At 36.0% G+C, this 21,301-nt stretch overlaps 1 protein-coding gene across 11 annotated transcripts in view; it reads left to right on the top strand.

The window, feature by feature from the left end:
* Positions 1-21,301, top strand: part of TSGA10 (testis specific 10) — a 183,809-nt gene that overhangs the window by 81,337 nt on the left and 81,171 nt on the right. For all 11 annotated transcript variants that reach the window (XM_064572597.1, XM_054509921.2, XM_064572595.1 and 8 more), the window contains 5 exons: positions 604-719; positions 3,106-3,260; positions 7,109-7,164; positions 8,255-8,423; positions 11,833-11,943. In XM_064572597.1, the coding sequence (XP_064428667.1) occupies positions 604-719; positions 3,106-3,260; positions 7,109-7,164; positions 8,255-8,423; positions 11,833-11,943 (607 nt within the window). The remainder of the gene's footprint in view (positions 1-603; positions 720-3,105; positions 3,261-7,108; positions 7,165-8,254; positions 8,424-11,832; positions 11,944-21,301) is intronic.

Below are 21,301 nucleotides of genomic sequence, written 5' to 3'. Positions count from 1 at the left end.
GGCTCAGTTGGTTAAGCATCTGCCTTCAGCTCAGGTCATGATTTCAGGGTCCTGGGATCGAGTCCCACATCCAGCTCCTTGCTCGGCAGCGAGCCTGCTGCTCCCCCTGCGTGTGCACTCTTTCTCTGACAAATAAATAAATAAAATCTTAAAAAAAAAAAGTAAATGGCTATTGCTCATATAATACTTTTCAGCCAGAAAATGGTGATTTGGAGGGCTGTATTAAATATTAATATTAATATTATTAAATATTAAATATTTAATTTAATAAGGGAAGGGAGATTAAGTGTAATTGAAAAATATTAAAGATTAAGTGTAAGTGAAAAAAAATCACGATTCAATTTTGAATTTATAGTATGGTAACTTTAAAATATATATTGTGAAAAAATACTGAATGTGAACACCAAAATGCTAATAGTAGCTTTTTATCGAGAACTTTTTACCCTTTATTCTCCAAACTTCCTTTAATGTACTTTTATAAAGAAAATATTGAAAAGAAAAAATGTATATTACAGTCCTTACCAGTTTTTAGATTTAAATACACTAAAAAGTTGATAAAGCATAAAAATTTCAGAATTAGTTTTATTATTAAAATGTTTACAGACTTTTATATGAAAATACAGAAAAAGATCTTTCTGATACTCAGCGACATCTTGCTAAGAAAAAGTATGAGCTACAGCTTACTCAGGAGAAAATTATGTGCTTGGATGAAAAAATTGGTGAGTTTTTTCCCCCTGATAAATAAATATATATATTTTAAAGTCTGGTAGAAAAACATGTTTTCTTCTCTTCAGTTATAACATAGATAAACTTGGAAATAGGCCCATAAATTAAAAGTTTATCAGTCAAGAATCATGGAAAAATGTGTTTTTTCTTTGATAGTAAAATTTTTTACTTATATTTAGGACCATAAATACTTAGATATGGCTTCATATTTTTCAGTGAAGAAATAGCTAAACAAAGCAATGACACTTTGTAAATTTGTCACGATCCCGTATAAATTTACAACTGTTCGTACTACATTGTGGCTTGTCCATAGTGTTGTGATGAAACATGGTACATGTCTGTATATTATTTTGATGGAAAGTGTACATATATTTGTATGCTATCACTTGGGTTCATAGAGAAAATTGTTTTTATAAAGTGTCCTATTTATGTTTCTTACCAGTGATCTCTATGAAAATGTGGTCATAACTTAATCTTCTTATAACTGTAAAGTAAAATTTTGGTCAGGACTATTAAAAAGCCCATTTTAAAATGGGGAATATTTTTTAACATTTTCTGTTTTGTAGTTAAAAAATGTCTGGCATAAACAATTAGGCGAGTAGAAGTGCTTTTTATTAAGATAGGAAATATTACAAGAGAACTATAGAAGGGGAATATTAAAGAACTCATTTTTGGATATTTTAAGTCTAAATAAAAATCTAAGGTAAGCAATTAAATAGATAAGTTTTTATCTCAGAAGAGAAATCTAAGCTAAAGATAAACATCTGGGACACATCAGCATATAAATGATATTTTAAAACCATGAAATTGCCTAGGGAAAATATAGAGAATGAGAAGAGGATCCTGGACTCAGTAAGAAGAAGCCAAAGAAGTAGGAAGAAAACCCAGAAGTGAGTGTTATTTTGGGAGGCAAGAGAGCAAAATATTTTAAAAAGGAGGGGATGATCAATTGTCAGATATCTTTGAGAAGCAAAATAAGATGAGGATGAAAAATATTGATTGGATTTGGCACATTGGAGGCTTTGGTAAAATTGACCAAAAAAAGTGTGAATGGAGTGTTGGATGTGGAAGATGGGTTGTAGGTTGAGAAATGATTAGGAGGTGAGGAGGTAGGTACAGGAGAGAATAGAAGTCTCTTAAGCTTAGCAATTAACAGAAGCAGAAAAATGGTATGGTAGCTTGAGTGGGATGTAAGGTTGAGGTTGTTTTTTTTAAAGCTAGGAGACCCTAGAGGTGTTTTAGAGTTTTAAAATGTATTTATTATACGCCAGTGGGAATGAACTCAAATATCAGAATACCAAAACATGTGGTTTGCCTTAAAGACAGTACTCTCTGGAAAAGGGACATGATGTATTTTCAAGTACTGTATAGATCATCCTCTTGGCATATGGTTTTACCTCTCTTAACACTGCTCTGGATGACTGTTGGCAAGGATTTACCTAGAGGTCTGGTGTAACAGAGCTTCCCTCGTAGAGCTCTATCAAAGTTTCTCAAACTTTGGTGTGTGTCAGAATCACTTGGAGAGCTACTAAACATCACTGGAGCTAGGCTCCTTGAAGTAAGATATGGCCAAGGCTTTTTGTATCTTTACTAATTCCTCAAGTGGTTCTCAAACTTTGTCATGCATTAGAATCACATGGGTGGGGTGCTTGTGAAAACATAAATTGCTCTGCCCACTCAGAATTTCTGATTCAGAATTTCTGGTGTGGGACCTCAGATTTTATATTTCTGACAAGTTCCCAGATGATGCTGATGGTGCTGGATGAAAAACCAGAATTTGAAAACCACTGTTCTATACCAGTCAGTCAGGCCTTCAACACTGACATTGGCTTGTCAGTGTTACCACAAATCAAATCAGACTTTTTGGGATTTTCTTTCCTGCTAGGAATTTTTATAACCCTACTTTAGAAAAATCAGAATATCAGGAGACATTTGATTCTGAAGATGACCTAATTAAATATTATATTAAGATCTTTTAGTTACCAACTTATATGCAATGGTGATTCTAGGCTAGAGGGTGGGGAAATTAGAGGGAGAGAGGTCACAGTTTGTTTTAATATTCCACTTATTTTGACCACTCACCCTCTCCACCCCCACCACACATGTAAATCTACTTTGCGAACTTGTGATATAGAGCTTTCCTTTGCTGTTCTAATTTAAATGTGTTAATTGTGCTTTTACATTTATGAGTCAGAATTTCATGATTCATCTCAGTTTTTAATCACTAACAACGAAAGCCATTTTTTATTTGGGATACAGTACTTATTTTTAGTCATTGAACACAATATAGGAGAGTTTACTTTGAAAAGTATTTCAATCTGCTTGAATTGGAAAAAAAATATCTTGCTTAAAACAATACCTTTATGATTACATATTTAGATAATTTTACCAGGCAAAGTATTGCCCAGAGAGAAGAAATCAGCATTCTTGGTGCAACCCTCAACGATCTGGCTAAAGAAAAGGAATGCCTGCAAGCATGTTTGGATAAAAAATCTGAGAATATTGCATCCCTTGGAGAGAGTTTGGCAATGAAAGTATGTTCTTAGAACTGTGGTTTAAAAGAAATGTTTGAACTTGAATCTGAATAAAATAATAGGATTTTCTCAAAATTTTTTTTCTAGAGAGTTAAAACTGTAGAATCTGATTTGGAAATATTTCAAGATAGCCTTGGGAACTATGTGTTCAAGTCTACTAGCTAATATTTTTAAATTGATTTTCTCTCATAAATTTGTGATTAACATTCATGACAATAACTAATTCAAATATCCAAATGTGAAGCATGGTAATAAAGCAGTGAGACTGATTTCTTTTTAAAAGAACACCAGAGCTTATATTTTCAGGCAGCCACCCTAGGAAGCAATATGCCCATTAACACTGCCTTTTGTAATTGTGCTCAAAATTAGGAGCATATTTTTGCATCATCCTCAGCCTTTGAGAATAGATCATATGTAGCTGGTGAATAAAGACGGATGATAATCTCCATCCCACATTTTTTGTTGTTCAAACAATGCTAACACAGGTGTTGCCAAAAAGGCAGGGAAATACTGATACCCTTTTCTATTTCATAAACCAATTCTGAAGACAGTTCCTAAACTGTTTTCCACAAATGATTTAAGCAAAGTCAGCATCATTGGAATAAGGTCTTTTCCCTCTCTAAGGGATCTAATTCATTCATTTATCCATCCATCATCCATGCATTCAACAAACATTTATTGACATGTACCAGGTATAATGTGAGAAACTGAGGATGAGTGGGTATGCCTTCCATAAGGCTACAGTATAATTTGGAGAAAGATAAATTAAGATGCGATCATGATGCAATGTGCTAAGTGCCATAGCAATATGTACATAATGTGCAAATGGAGTTAGGCAGAAACATACCTAATTCAGCCCTGGGGTTGGATTAGGGGAGGAGAAAGATCTAAAGAGCCTTCCAGGAAGTGATGGTGCCTGGACTGCCCTGTGATGACTAGGAATAGCGAGGACAAGATTAGGACAAAGAGGAGAGTCAGAGAAAGGTTGATCCAGACAGGTAAAGCAGCTTCTATGAAAGCCCAGTGGCTTTTATAAGAGAATTTGAAGAGAGGTCAGTATGGGAGCAGGGCTGGGGGCAAAAGATGAGATGGGATGGTTAAACAACAAATCATAGAAATACATCTAATATTTAGACTCTATCATCATGAATATAGAGGATCATTGAAATAATGTAAATGATGTGTCACAATTAGATCTTCATGTTGAAACAAATATTCTGGCACTTGTTAGTCTGTGTAAAGGACAGACTATAGGGAAATGAGAATAGTGACAAGGATACCAGCTACAAGTAAAATGATAAGAATTTTATTAGGATAATGGTAGTATCTGTAAGAGAAATATATCTTTTAAGGAAGATTGACAAGATGTGCTTTCTGACTTAGGAACTACATGAATAGTTCCTATGCATGAACTAGGAAACAAATAAAACAGGCTTAGGACGATTATTGACATGTCTTTGGAACACACAGTTGAAATATTCATAGGCTCTTGGATTTTTAAGTTTGGAGAGAAAGTTGAAGTGAAGTTAATAGATTTGGGAATCATGAGCACAACTGAAATCTTGCTATCCAAGTTCATGAGATAGTAAATTTTGGTTTATTTGTTGAAAAGGCTGACTCATTATAATTATGCCTTAATATTTTTGGTATTTTCTGGGTTTTGGGGAGAGTGGAGTTTTACTTCTGGTTTTATTCAGAACACTTTTTGAAAGTTTGATACAATTTTCTTTAAAAACACTAACTCTTAGAAACAAATTATTTAGAAATTTCTGAATCATTTTCCTCTGCTGTTTCTAATATTTCATGTTTCTTCAATTCTGCTAACTTGCCAACATTATTTTCTTCTTCACAAGGAATATTGAGTTGCAAGTCCATTTCAAAATCAAGAACTTCATATAAGATCATGAATGTAAAAAAAAAAGATCATGAATGTAAACACATCCATCCTTGGAAGGGAAAATAACTTTTTAAAACAGTGTTAGACATTCAAAAGAGGAGATATTCTCTACAATGATATTTCAGAGCTGAATTTATAAATACCCTTCAGTAAAAAGCAGTAATTTTACAGTCTAATCTGGTGATTACATAAACAGATTACTATGGAAAAAGCCTACATTATAGTGTATAAGGGGAAATTTTTTCTGGTAATCATAGTTTTAAAACATGTTTTACTAGTTGCTACCAATTAAAGTTAGAAAACTTGATAGCAAGTTCACATACTTTTGAATAATAAGGGACAGAACTATTTGTATAACATTTTAGTTTGTTTTTTTTCTAAGTAGATTTACGACCAGCCTTTTCACATTGAATTTTTTAATAATTAACTTGAGTCTGTGTCTCTGGATAAGCATATTGAGGTTGTACAAGGAATATTAAATTGATAATAATGGCATAGATTTCAACAGCTTGGGAAATGATGGTATTAGGGTCATATTAACAGAAAAATAGGGTAAGAGGATATATTATTAGATTTTACCCAGTAATTTTATTGTCCGGATGCTTTACAATGTTCTCAGAGAATCTTATTTTCAATATAAATTTCTTCTGATAAAGGAAGTCCTATATAGACTTACAAACCATATTTAAAGTTTAACCAAGTAATGGCTTTCAGAAACACTAGAAGTTCAGTTAGTTTTTTAGAATTTATGTAGAAATGTATTAAGTTATATTTCAAAACCTTGTGTAAATATTCCATTTTAAGCAGTATTTTCTCTTTATTGGCTTGTGCTTCTTAAAGGGGTTTAACTGCTTTGCTAATATGTATTTTAACTATACTCTGATATCCATTACTGCCAGATGTGGACTCTGCACCATTTTACCAGAAAGCAGAATGGGAAACTGGAGCTAAAAATAGCTCAAGAGAAGCACATGAATAAAGGAAGATCACACACACACACACACACACACACCCCTAACTGTCTCTAAAGAACAGGAACAGAACTGGTTGGGAAGTAGGGGTTTTGCTTTTCAGCTTGCTACTTGGTAGCAAGGATTTGAAAATTCAAAGGGCAAGTGAAAATTCAAAGGGCAAATGAAATGTAGTTCTTTAGTGAAAGAATAATTTTCCTACTTTTTTTTTAGGTCTAATGTAGCCCTAAGTATCTGTGTATAGTTATCTGTAACTAGTTCAGGATCAATGAGAGTTTTAAAAGGAGGAGGTATAGGGATGGTATTGATGGCATTAAGATAGTCACACCTTGAGCCTTAACTGATTTCATTAATTCTCCCTTACCACAGCTTTGAAAAGGAAGAATGTCAGTAGTTTTTTATATCTTTGCTCTAGGCCTAATGCTTATCTCTTTATTAGCTCAGACCTAAAATTAATAGTATACTTTTATAAGTAATTCAGTTGGAATAGCTTTTTGAAGATGATGTTGATGACTAATATAAATAACTTACTTGATCAAAGTTATTATTGCTCAGAACTTAAATTAGTGTTACATGATTCACTTTCCTCGGTTTTACAACATGGAGAAGTGAGGAGGTGAATCAATTCTGTTCCCAGAATACTACACTTCAATGCCAAACCACTGGTTTGCCAACAAAAACAGGGTGCTTATGGGGTCTTTCTGTTGCTGGGCAACTACACAAAACATTTTAACAAAGTATTTACTATATTGATCTCATATCAATGCACATAAGTGTAGTCTTTAATAAGCATAATCTTGTTTTTATCCAGTACAAATACACTGACATATATGCTTTAGTTTTTAAACTGTAGAAAAGAAGAAGAGAATGTAAATGTTTAAAACCAAATGGGAATCAAAAAGGGAGGATTTCTTTTTGTTCATTTAGTTTTAAGAGAAATTGTTTAAAATAATTTTTTATTTAATACATTATTTTTCAAGGAAAAGACCATTTCAGGCATGAAGAATATCATTGCTGAGATGGAACAGGCATCAAGGTAAACCAATCACTCAACAAAATTTGAGCACTTACTGGGGGCAAAGTACTATGTTAGGTATAAAGATAGTAGGAGACAAGGGGCTTAGTGTTACATATGAGGTGATAACTTTCTAATATTGAAAGGAGGCATAAGTCTGTCTAGGGAAGTAAAAGAAAATATGGTGTTAGCCAAGTAAAGGTAAAAAGAATAGTAAACCACAGATCATGTTCAAGAGCCTCTTGAGTGGCAAGTAGGTGAGTGTGTTAGAACCCAAAATGTAAGAGAAGTGGTGGAAGGAAGGGCTAACTAGGCAGAGGCCTGTGGTGTAGACAAATGAGTCTTGATTTTATCTTTTGGACAATAAGAAATCATTTTTAAAAAATTGGGGAGATTTTTGTGTTAGAAAGATTACCCAGGCCAAAGAGATGATGATAGATTAGGGCAGATGAGTTGAGAGACAGAGGAGTGAGGTGCTTGTGAGGGGAAGAATCTAGGAGAATGCTAGGTTTTTGGCTGGGGATGAATACTGGACATTATAAAAGTATGTGGAAACACCTGATTTTCCTCTGAATTTGAAGAGCCTTTGAGACTTTCTTGTAAATATGTCTAGTAATCAGTTAAATATGAGTTTGGAGTATTAAGGAAGAGGCTGAGGTAGAGATAAAATTTCAGACTCTTCTGAAGATGGGGCTGGGAGCCATGCTATGAATAGGATTTTCTGAGAGAAGGGGTAGAGTGAGAAGAATCAAGAGAGGCTGAGAGTTAAGCCCTGAGAACCATTAATTTTTAAGAGGACAGAGGACAGAGAATGAGGAACCTGCAAAGAAGACTAAGCTATAGCAGCTAGAGGTAAGATGAAGGCTTTCTTATACTTGAACATCAGAAGTTTTGAAATACTTAGCAAATCATTGACTATTATGTATATTTAGCATCCCTTTTTATAGTGAAATGTGGGCAACACAAACTCCAATGAACTGTATTTAAATTTTAAATGTGTTTAAAATGTCAAATGTTCTCATGCTAAACTGTCCATCTTCTGTCTTATGAGAATTTGTTACTGTTTTTGGTAAAATGTCTCTTTTTATGTACTATCTGATTTGTGGAATAGACAGTCTACCGAAGCCCTAATTATGTGTGAACAAGACATTTCCAGAATGCGTCGGCAATTGGATGAAACAAATGATGAGCTGGCTCAGATTGCCAGGGAAAGAGATATCTTGGCTCATGAGAATGACAATCTCCAAGAACAGTTTTCTAAAGCTAAACAAGAAAACCAGGTATACTTTTACCTAGGATCTTTTTTTCCTCCAAGAAAATTTTTTGTTTTATTCTGAGACACAGTCCTCATTTCATTTTGTAGAAGAGCTCAGGCTTTGGTATCAGCCATTTTTTTTAACCTTTATTACACAGAATATGTCACATAATTTCTAAATGAGATTCTCAGACATAAAATATTAAAGGAGAGAGAGAGTGGTGATATAATAGATTTATATTAAACCTTAGGAAGTACTTTCTTACTTGAGAATAAATATTTGAACAAATCAACAAAGGAAGATAAAAGCCTTCAGAAACTTTTGAGAGAGGGGTAGATTTATTTGATGGACTATTATTCTGTTTAAGTATGAGTGTATGGACTATGCCACATATTTTGTTCCTCTCTAGCATGTGATTCTTTGGGAAATTTTCTTTTATAATTACTCCCTCTTTAAGCCAATATATTTCAGTGTATCCACTCTTTTTATTTCCAATATCATTATTTTAATTTGAACATTAAAAACTTTTTGGAAGCTTTCTTACCCCCCTTAAAATGACTTAATCTAAATGATTCCTCCCACTTGCTGTCACTCTCAGTGTGTTTAGTTTGCATCATGAAAGTCTGTAGTTTTAATTTACATAAACAGATATAAAGCTGCAATGCTTTGTTAATTATAAAAAATTGCGGAGATGTTAAAATACTGTGGTCAAAAGTTATTGAGGGGCACCTGGGTGCCTCAGTCAGTTAAGCGTCCGACTGACTTGATTTTGGCTCAGGTCATGATCTCACAGTGGTGAGATTGAGCCCAGGTGAGATTGAGCACACATCGGGCTCCGCACTCAGCAGGGAGTCTGCTTGAGATTCGCTTTCTCCCTCTCCTTCTGCCCCTCCCCCTGCTCACACTCTCTCTCTCTGAAAATAAATAAATAATTTTTTTTTTTAAAAAGTTAATGAATAATGGGATCTTGGGACAGAAATGAAGTAATTTTACATAAAATATGGACTTTAGTTAGTAATATATCAATATTATTTCATTAATGGTGATAAAGGTACCATACTGATATAAGACACCAAGTGTAGGGTAGATGGGGACTCTCTGTACTATTTTCACAACTTTTCTGTAAATCTAGAACTATTCTAAAAGGTTTTTTTTAAAAAGTTAATGTATAGCAATAAAAACAAAGGTATGAATTTATAGGATCTACTTTTGTGTACTTAGAGCAAATAGGCTAAAGGTAAATGTAACTTAATGTTTATGAAAAACTAGATTAAACACTTTCCTTTTTACCACCCAGAATAGCTACTGTTAACATGGTTTTTTTACTGATTTTCCATGTATTTTAAATACTTCTTGTACTTTTTTTTTTTAAAGATTTTATTTATTTTTTGACAGACAGCAAGAGAGGGAACACAAGCAGTGGGGTAGGAGAGGGAGAAGCGGACTCCATGCTGAGCAGGGAGCCTGATGCAGGGCTCGATCCCAGGACCCAGGATCATGACCTGAGCTGAAGGCAGATGCTTAATGACTGAGCTACCCAGGCGCCCCTGTACTTTTTTTTTTTAAAGATTTTATTTATTTGCCAGAGAGAGAGAGCACAAGCAGAGGGAGTGGCAGGCAGAGGAAAAGGGAGAAGGAGACTCCCCACTGAGCAGGAGCCTGATGTGGGGCTCAATCCCAGGACCCTGGGATCATGACCTGAGCCAAAGGCAGACGCTTAACCGACTGAGCCACCCAAGCACCCCTACTTTTTGTTCTTTTATTTACATGAACTTTTTAATGTAACTGGGATAAAAAACATGCCATTTTAAATCATCCTTTTTTCTACATGATAAGTCAGTAGAGTGGAGTATTTAAGACTCATGAGTTTGAATCTCCTGCCTGTCTGTGTGATCAGACCATTTAACTTCCCTGAATCTCAGTTTATATATGTAAAAAAGGAGAGCAAATGAGAATATGCCTAGAAAGCACTCATCAGAGTGTCCAGCATAATCACTGGATAAATATCTTATAGCTATTATTAGCTTACTGTGACATCATAAGCACTCCCCTGCTTTGTTAAAACTTCATAAACATTTTTTATAATCAGAAAAAATTGTTGTTATAACAATTTACATTTGTTCAATAGTAGTTTTTTCCTTTGAGTTATAGGCCCAAGAAGATGGATCCCTCTGTGGACCACAAGTTTAGAATCCATTTCGTAGAAAATTTGGAAAGCAGAAGCCTTTAAAAAATATCCTCAATACCACAATTTTTAACAAATTGGGATGAAGTATTTTTAGTGTTTTATCCTTACTTTTTCACAAAATATAGATGAACATTTTCCTCTGTTACTAAAAATTATTCTAAATATTTCTCATAGATACATAATGTTGTATGTGGTTATACCACTATGTAGATACTATTATTTACTGCATCATTCACTTAATGTGAATAAATATTGTCACCATAACAAATAATGCCTTAGTGAACATTCTTTATGTTAAATTTTACTAGATTTAGTGTCAAATCAAATCAAAGCTTATGAGGTTTGTTTTATAAATTAAAAAAAAACCTTTCTAAGTGGACATTTTCAAAGGTAGTGAGTACTTATGTATCTATGTCCCACCTTCAACAAGCAACGTAATATCTTTCCTATTTTTTTTGAGCATTTAAAAATGTTTCTTGAAATAGATTATAGATAGATAGCAGATCATAGATTTGCTTTTTGCAAATTTATGTTTACTCCAAGTTACATGGAAATGCTTATTTCTTGCTGTAACAGAATAACTTTAATTCTTCGCTAATTTGTTAGGCAAAATAGTATTTAATTTTAAAAATTATTTAAATTTAAAATTAATATGTAAAAATTTAACATTTTAAAAAATTAAAAACTTTTTTTGATTACTAGTAAGTTTTAACTTTTTTCAAGTATTATCTACTTGTGCTTCCTTTTTGTGAATTGTCTGCTTGGGTTCTTCGCTCATTTCCTATTTCGATTTTTGTGTTTTTTGTTTTGTTTTTTCCCTAGTGGGATGTTGGGCCTCATGTCTCTCATATCCCACAGCCTCACCCAGATTTATTCACATGGTAATAGTTGCAGTATTTCCAAAAGCAGCAAACAGAAAGTCCCAATAAATAAATAATTTTCAAGCCTATATTTGTATTATATTGTTTATTGTTCCATTAGCCAAACAAATTGTGAAGGCAAATTTAGATAGAGGTGTGGTTAATGGACTTTGACTCACTGGAAGGAGTTGCAAGGTCTTAAGGCAAAGAGTATGATATTAAGAGGCATGAGGATTTTGGGTTTTGGGGTTTTTATGAGTTTTGTATATTAGGTATATTAACTTTTATTTATCATTATTACAAACATTTAAAATTTATGGTGGTTTTTGACATAGAGCAATTTTTTACTTTTTTGTAGTCAAGTTTAGCTATCTTTTTCTTATAGGCCCTGTCTAAAAAATTGAATGATACGCACAATGAACTTAATGACATAAAGCAGAAGGTCCAAGATACTAATTTGGAGGTTAACAAGCTGAAGAATATATTAAAATCTGAAGTATGTATATAATTTTTTCCTTTTTGCTCATAATACCTAAGAGATCTTGCTAAAGTTATTGATCATAGGGACAGCTGAATCAAGTCTTTCCTTAATATATAGCATATTCTCGTGTTGACAGTGATGGGTTGACTCTATATTTAGGATGTCACCAATGTCCAGAAAGGTAACTCAAGAATATGTCACTTTTAGTTTGCCACTCAGCCATTCTAGATAAGTATAATCCTGCTAATTGGATGAAGGACAAAGGATAAGAATCACTTGTATTTGAAAAATGGTGGTTTTCAGTTTATAAACCTTTGACAAAAGAGGCTCCACCTGATTGTGTAGCAGATCAGAATTGATCACCTTGTTATGGGGCCATCTATTTCTTAGGACCTGAGAGTAGATGGCTCTGCTCTGTACTTCTCTGTTAGTAACCATTTGACCAGACACCTGTACCATACATCAGATAATACCAAATAAATCTGGGTATATGTGTGGCAACCCTGGAATAGACAGCTTGACCAAGGATGTTAGGTAAGCCCATTTGGTAAAATATTATCTAAAATACTGTAGTTGGGAGAGGGAGGCAAGATGGCTGAAGAGTAGGGGACCTCGTTTCATCTGGTCCCTTGAATTTAGCTAGATAACTGTCAGATCATTCTGAACACCTATGAATTCAACCTGAGATGTAAGAAAAGAATTTCTGGAATTCTACAAATAGAAAAGCAACCACTTTTTTTAAGGAAGAGGTGCGGAGAAGTGAATCTGAGGAGATATATGGTACGATAAACGGTCAGGGGGAGGGAGCCTCTATAAACTGGCTACCAGAAAATGATATAGCCCCAGAATGCAAAATTGGAACTTTTAGAAGTCTGCCCCACTGAGAGATGCCCCTGCCTGAAAGGTGCTCAGGTGGGAAAGTGGAGCAGAATCCTAGATGGGATAGTGTGGTCTCAGGATCCCTGGGGTCACAGAATGGGGGTACCTTAGCTGGCAGAGTTCCCAAGCATTGGAGTGGGGAAACTGGCTCTGGTTAGTGAGCCCGGGAGTGGGCTTGCAGCTCGGTTTGCCATAAACCACAAACTGGCAGGATGGGGCAACCACTCTTCATGCAGGGGTCCTGCAAGTGGCAGGCCTGTGGCGACCCTCCCTTCCACAGGAGAATTGGTATGGGTGCACACAGCAGGAGTCTGCAGAGGTTGGTGCACTGAAAAGTGAAGATTGCTTTTCCCTGAGGGTTTAATGAAGAGAGGGGGCCACCATCTTTCAGCTCCAGGGCTGGAGATCAGGGCACTGCCATTTTTATTTTCATCCTCTGAAGTGGCACAGAAAGCTTTCAGGGAACAAAAGCCACATAGAAGAACCCAAAGCAGCTTACACTGAGCCCAGCCCCCTGGCAAAGGGTGGTGCAACTCTGCTCAGGCAAAGACACCTGAAAATCAGCACAGCAGGCCCCTCCCCCAGATGACCAGCTATAACATAAGGGGAATATCAAGTTTACCAAGCACACAGAACTGCAGAACTCCAATGCTAGGGGAAAATATATAGAATTTGAGGGCTTTTTCCTCATGATTCTTTTATCTTTCAATTTAAAATTTTTTCCTTTTTTCTTTTTTTCCTTTTCAACTAGTTTCTTATTTTATCAACTCTTTGTTTCTAAGTCTTCTTTAACTTTCATTTTTACATTTATATTTTATAGATATATTCTTCATTTTTGTCTTCCTTTCATTGTATTCAATTTTATTTTTGTATATATATATAAATTTGCTTTCTTTACAATTTTGGGATTTATTGTCTTCTAACAAACAGGCCAAAATACACCTAGGACAAAGTGAATCACCCTGTTTTATCCACCTGGGATTTTATATTCTCTCCCTCCCGCCCTTTTTTTTTTCTTTTTTGGATTCTGACCTCTTTGGTTATGTCTAGTGTGTATTTTGCTTGGGTCGTGGTTGATATTTTTTATTTTGTTCTCTTCATCCATTCTTCTCTGGGCAAAATGACTAGGAGGAATTCAAAACAAAGGAAAGAACCAGAGGTAATACTCTCTGCCACATATCTAATCGATATGGATATAAGTAAAATGTCAGAGCTGGAATTCAGGATAACGATTATAAAGTTACTAGCTGGGTTTGAAAAAAGCATAAAAGACACTAGAGAATCTCTTTGTGCAGAAATAAAATCTAATCAAGCCAAAGTGAAAAATACTTTAACTGAGGTGCAGTCTAAATTGGTTGCTCTAACAGCTAAGGTAAATGAGGCAGAAAAGAGAGTCAGTGACATAGAAGACAAGATAATGGAAAGGAAGGAAGCTGAGGAAAAGAGAGAAAAACAGCTAATGGACCATGAGGGAAGACTTTGAAAAATCAGCAATACCATAAAGCGAAACAATATTAGAATTATTGGGGTCCCAGAGGAAGAAGAAAGAGAGAGAGAGATGGACAGAAGGTATATTTATCAAATCATAGCTGAGAACTTCCCTAATTTGGGGAAGGAAACAGGCATTCAAGTCCAAGAGGTAGAGAGAATGCCCCCCAAAATCAATAAAAATAGATCAACACCCCAACATATAATAGTGAAGCTCGCAAATTTCAGAAATAAAGAGAAAATCCTGAAAGTAGCTTGAGGCAAGAGCTCCTTAACCTACAATGGTAGAAACAGTAGACTGGCAGCAGACCTAGCCACAGAGACCTGGCAGGCCAGAAAGGGCTGGCATAATAAATTCAGGGTAATGAGAAAAACATGCAGTCAAGAATACTTTATCCAGCAAGGCTGTCATTCAGAATGGAAGGAGAGATAAAGAGCTTCCAGGATAAACAGAAACTAAAAGAATTTGTGATCACTAAACCAGTCCTGCAAGAAATATTAAAGGGGATCCTGTAAGTGAAGAGGAGAGCCCAAAAGTAACATAGACCAGAAAGAAACAGACAATCTACAGAAACGGGATTTACAGGTAATACAATGGCACTAAATTCATATCTTTCAATAGTTACTCTGAATATAAATGGGCTAAATGCTTGAATCAAAAGACACAGGGTATCAGATTGGATAAAAAAGCAAGACCCATCCATATGCTGTCTACGAGAGACTCATTTTAGACCTAAAGACATCTCCAGATTTAAAGTGAAGGGGTGGAGAACCGTTTATCATGCCAATGGACATCAAAAGAGAGCTGAGCATATCAGACAAATTAGATTTAAAATCAAAGACTGTAGTAAGGGACGAAGAGGAATACTTCATCTTACTTAAAGGGTCTATCCAACAAGAAGATCTAACAATTATAAATATTTATGCTCCTAATTTGGGAGCAGCCAGTCACGTAAACCAATTAATAACCAAATTAAATAAACACATTGATAATAATACAATAATAGTACACCCCACTCACAGCAATGGGCAGATCACCTAAGCAGAAGATCAACAAGGAAACAAGGGCTTTGAATGACACGCTGGACCAGATGGACTTCACAGATATATCCAGAGCATTTCATCCTAAAGCAGCAGAATACACATTCTTCTCAAGTGCACATGGAACATTCTCCAGAATAGATCACATCCTGGATCACAAATCAGGTCTCAACCGGTACCAAAAGATTGGGATTATTCCCTGCCTATTTTCAGACCACAATGCTTTGAAACTGGAACTCAATCACAAGAGGAAATTTGGAAAGACTCAAACACTTGGAGGTTAAAGAGCATCCTACTAAAGAATGAATGGGTCAACCAGGAAATTAAAGAAGAATTTAAAAAATTCATGGAAACAAATGAAAATGAAAATACAACTGTTCAAAACCTTTGGGATACAGCAAAGGTGGTCCTAAGAGGAAGTACATAGCAATACAAGCTTTTCTCAAGAAATTAGAAAAGTCTCAAGTACACAAGTTAACCTTACACCTGACAGAGCTAGCGAAAGTACAGCAAATAAAGCCTAAACCAAGCCGGAGAAGGGTAACAATAAAGATTAGAGCAGAAATCAGTGAAATAGAAACCAAAAGAACAGTAGAACAGATCAATGAAACTAGAAGCTAGTTCTTTGAAAGAATTAATATGATCGATAAACCCCTACCAGACTTATCAAAAACAAAAGAGAAAGGACCCAAATAAATAAAATCATGAATGAAAGAGGAGAGATCATGACCAACACCAAGGAAATACAAACAATTTTAAGAACATATAAACAACTATATGCCAACTAATTAGGCAATCTGGAAGAAATGGACACATTCCTGGAAACATATAAACTACTAAAACTGAAACAGGAAGAAATAGAAAACCTGAACAGACTGCTAAACAGCAAGGAAATTGAAGCAGTAATCAAACATCTCCCAGCAAACAAGAGTCTAGGAATGCAAGGCTTTCCAGGGGAATTCTACCAAACTATTTAAAGAACTGAAACCTAGGGCGCCTGGGTGGCTCAGATGGTTAAGCGTCTGCCTTCGGCTCAGGTCATGATCCCAGGGTCCTGGGATCGAGTCCCGCATCGGGCTTCCCGCTCCTTGGGAGCCTGCTTCTCCCTCTGTTTCTCTCTGTCTCTCATGAATAAATAAATAAAATCTTAAAAAAAAAAAAAAAAAGAACTGATACCTATTCTTCTGAAACTGTTTCAATAAATAGAAATGGAAGGAAAACTTTCATACTCCTTCTATGAGGTCAGCATTACCTTGATCCCAAAACCAAAGACCCCACCAAAAAGGAGAATTACAGACCAATATCCCTGATGAACATGGATGCAAAAATTCTCACCAAGATACTAGCCAATAGGCTCCAACACTACATTAAAAGGATTATTCAGCATGACCAAGTGGGATTTATTCCTGGGCAGCAAGGGTGGTTCAACATTCACAAATCAATCAATGTGAATACATTACATTAATAAAAGAAAGGATAAGAACCATATGGTCCTCTCAGTTGACGCAGAAAAAGCATTTGACAAAATATAGCATGCTTTCTTGATTAAAACTCTTCAGAGTATAGGGATAGAGGGAACATACCTCAATACCATAAAAGCCATATACAAAAAGCCCACAGCAAATATTCTCAATGGGGAAAAACTGAGAGCTTTTCCCCTAAGGTCAGGAACATGACAGGTATGCCCACTCTCACCATTGTTGTTCAACATAGTACTGGAAGTGCTAGCCTCAGCAATCAGACAACAAAAAAATAAAAGGCATTCAGATTTGCAAAGAAGAAGTCAAATTCTCACTCTTTGTAGATGACGTTATGTTTTACGTAGAAACACAAAAGACTCCACCCCAAAATTGCTAGAACTCAAACAGGAATTCAGCAACATGGCAGGATATAAAATCAATACACAGAAATCAGTTGCATTTCTATACACTAACAAGAAAGAAGAAAGAGAAATTAAGGAATCGATCCCATTTACAATTGCACCAAAATCCATAAGATACCTAGGAATAAACCTAACCAAAGAGGTGAAAAATCTGTGCTCTGAAAACTATAAAACACTAATGAAAGAAAATACAAAGAAATGGAAAGACATTCCATGCTCATGGATTGTAAGAACAAATATTATTAAAATGTCTATACTACCCAAAGCAATCTACACATTTAATGCAATTCCTGTCAAAATACCACCAGCATTTTTCACAGAGCTAGAACAATCCTAAAATTTATATGGAACCACAAAAGACCCCGAATAGCCAGAGGAACATTGAAAAAGAAAACCAAAGCTGGTTGCATCACAATGCCGGACTTCAAGCTATATTACAAAGCTGTAATCATCAAGACAGTATGATACTGGCACAAAAACAGACACATAGATCAATGGAATAGAATAGAGAGCCCAGAAATGGACCCTCAACTCTATGGTCAACTAATCTTTGACAAAGCAGGCAAGAATATCCAATGGAAAAAGGACAGTCTCTTCAACAAGTGGTGCTGGGGAGATTGGACAGCCACATGTAGAAGAATGAAATTGGACCATTTTCTTACACCATACACAAAGATAAACTCAAAATGGATGAAAGACCTAAATATGAGACAGGAATCCATCAAAATCCTAGAGGAGAACATAGGCAGTAACCTCTTTGACATCGGCCACAGCAACTTCTTTCAAGACATGTCTCTAAAGACAAGGGATACAAAAGGAAAAATGAACTTTTAGGACTTCATCAAGATAAAAAGCTTCTGCACAGCAAAGGAAACAGTCAACAAAACAAAGAGGCAACCTACGGAATGGGAGAAGATATTTGCAAATGACACTACAGATAAAGGGCTGGTATCCAAGATCTATAAAGAACTTCTCAAACTCAACACCCAAAAACAAATAATCCAGTCAAGAAATGGGCAGAAGACATGAACAGACACTTCTCCAAAGAAGACCTACAAATGACTAACAGACATATGAAAAAATGCTCCACATCACTTGGCATCAGGGAAATACAAATCAAAACCACAATGAGATACCACCTCACACCAGTCAGAATGGCTAAAATTAACAAGACAGCAACCAACAAGGAGGATGTGGAGAAAGGGGAACCCTCTTACACTGTTGGTGGGAATGCAAGCTGATACACAGCCACTCTGGAAAACATTATGGAGATTCTCAAGAGGTTAAAAATAGAGCTACCCTATGACACAGCAATTACACTACCGGGTATTTACCCCAAAGATACAAATGTAGTGATCTGAAGGGGCACCTGCATCCCAGTGTTCATAGCAGCAGTATCCACAATAGCCAAACTGTGGAAGGAGCCGAGATGTCCATTGACAGATGAATGGATAAAGAAGATGGTGGTATATATGGAATATTGGTATACATGGAATAAATGGAATTCAGAAAGGATGAGTAGTTACCATTTACATCGATGTGGTTGGAAATGGAGGGTATTATGCTGAGCAAAATAAGTCAATCAGAGAAAGACAATTATATGGTTTCAATCCTATGTGGAATATAAGAAAAAGCACAAAGGATCATAGGGGAAGGGAGGGAAAACTGAATGGGAAGTCATCAGAGAGGGAGAAAAAACCATGAGAGACTCTTAGCTATAGGAAACAAACTGAGGGTTGCTGGAGGGGAGGTGAGTGGGGGAGATGGGGTAATTGCGTGGTAGGCATTAAGGAGGGCACGTGATGTGATGAGCACTAGGTGTTATATGCAACTGATGAATAACTGAACTCTACATCTGAAACTAATGATGTACTATATGTTGGCTAATTGAATTTAAATAAAAAAATAAAATACTGTAATTGGATTGATTACTATAATAGGTATAGTGTTCCCTACATACCACTCAAATCATTAATAGGAACTTTCCACCCCCCCAAACTGTTTTCCTTGTTTTATTTAACATCTCATTTATTAACAGTTTACAAAAATGTCTTGAACATTTTTGGTGTGTCTAAGACTGTTTAAGACCTTGAGAGAGAAGAAATTCTGAGGACTCCTATATTGCAAGTAAGGCAGTAAGGCAGCAGCCTTACATTGGCAAAGCAGGTGGTTTCCTACAAGTCATGATTTTAAGGTACCAGCAACATAATACTGTAAACAGATGGAAGCTTCAATGTCAGATAGGGCTGACCCCTCTTCTCACTAATAACATGACTTATGTGGGCTGGTGTCAACCTCTCTGAGTCTCAGTGGCCCATCTGTAATTGAAAAGAAGGCCCAAGAAAGTAAGATAGACCTAGCATAGTAAACCATTTAAGTATATTCTGAAAGAAGGTAGAATATAAATAAATGAATATCTGAACACTTAATGTACTAAGCTTTTAGTCAGTGTTAGACACTTCCCCTTTTCTCCCTAGCCTGTCACGTTACTTGAAATTCCACCATTAGAGACAGGGGCTTTTAGATTGTGGAATTGTATTTTCAGACATCACACATCAGGCTGCTTTCAGCTGATAGCATCCTACTATGAGGTTTTGTTTTGTTTTCAGGAAAAGAATGTATTTTTTTTATTATGTTCAGTTAGCCAACATATACATCATTCATCTTTTTTATACATTTTTTATTATTATGTTGAATTAGCCAGCATATAGTACATCATTAGTTTTTGATATAGTGTTCAACGATTCATTAGTTGAGTATAACACCCAGTGCTCATCACAACACGTGCCCTCCCTAATATCTATCACCCAGGTACCCCATCCCCCACCCCCTCCTTTCTGCAACTCTCAGTTTGTTTCCCAGAGTCTAGAGTCTTTCATGGTTTATCTTCCTCTCTGATTTCTTCCCATTCAGTTTTCTCTCCCTTCCCCTATGGTCCTCTGTGCTATTCCTTATGTTCTACATATGAGCGAAACCATATGATAATTGCCTTTCTCTGCTTGACTTATTTCACTTAGCATATCCCCTCCAGTTCCATCCATATCGAAGCAAATGGTAGGTATTCATCCTTTCTGATGGCTGAGTAATATTCCATTGTCTATATAAACCACATATTCTTTATCCATTCATCTATTGAAGGACATCTCGGCTCCTTCCATAGTTTGGCCTTTGTGGTCATTGCTGCTATGAACATTGGGGTAGAGGTGCCCCTTCCTTTCACTACATCTGTATCTTTGGGGTAAATACCTATTAGTGCAATTTCTGGGTCGTAGGGTAGCTCTATTTTTAATGTCTTGAGGCTAGTATGAGGTTTTTAAAAGAGATTTCATTTCACACAAAACTGGGTGCATCCAGGCAGTCCTTTGAGAGAACAAACCATAGTCCACTAAGAATTGTTGAATACTTGATTTATTCACTCATTCATTCAGCATGTAGTATGCTAGGTGCTGAGGTCCCAGACATGACAAACAGGAAACAGAATGGCACCCCAGGCAGTGGAGACAACATGAGCAAAGTGTAAGGGGAAAAAAAGTAGGTTCTATAGCTAGAGGGGAGTGTGTAGGTAGGTGGTAATACAGGGGGAGAAGGACTTGTTTGAATTCTGTTTTCAGGAATCTTTTGTTGCAACATGAGCACAGAAATTTGAATAGTTGCGTTTTAGAAAGATCATTCTGGCAACGTTGGCAAGAATAAATCAGAAGGGTAACAAAATCAGAAAGGAGATCATTTAGCAGAGGCTGTAGCCATAATTCAGTCAGGTAGTACAAAGGATTCCAGCTGAGGCAGTCCTAGCTTTGCTGTGGGGGAGTACTGTAATGAGCCCAGTCATAGACCAGAGGGAGCTGTGGGGTACAGAGGTGGGGGCAGCACCAGAAAGAGGTAAACAGATCCTGAAAGAGGGAATTGGAGAATACCAAGGAATAGTTTCACTTTCTTTAAAATGTTGCTTGTCTTGGGCCCCACACTGCTCTGGCTGCTTTGAGTGGATACAAAAAGGGGAAAATATGGTCTCTGGTTGCCCAGAGGGACGTGCACTAGGTATTTGGTGGCCAGAAGAGACATTTAATAACAATCATTTTTACT

The sequence above is a fragment of the Mirounga angustirostris genome, unplaced genomic scaffold, assembly GCF_029215605.1.
Source record: "Mirounga angustirostris isolate CCGP_5_RB_7025 unplaced genomic scaffold, mMirAng1.0.hap1 SCAF_10, whole genome shotgun sequence".
Classification (NCBI taxonomy): Eukaryota; Metazoa; Chordata; class Mammalia; order Carnivora; family Phocidae; genus Mirounga; species Mirounga angustirostris.
Note: the sequence above shows the minus strand (reverse complement) of the source record. Positions and strands in the feature narration are given on the sequence as shown.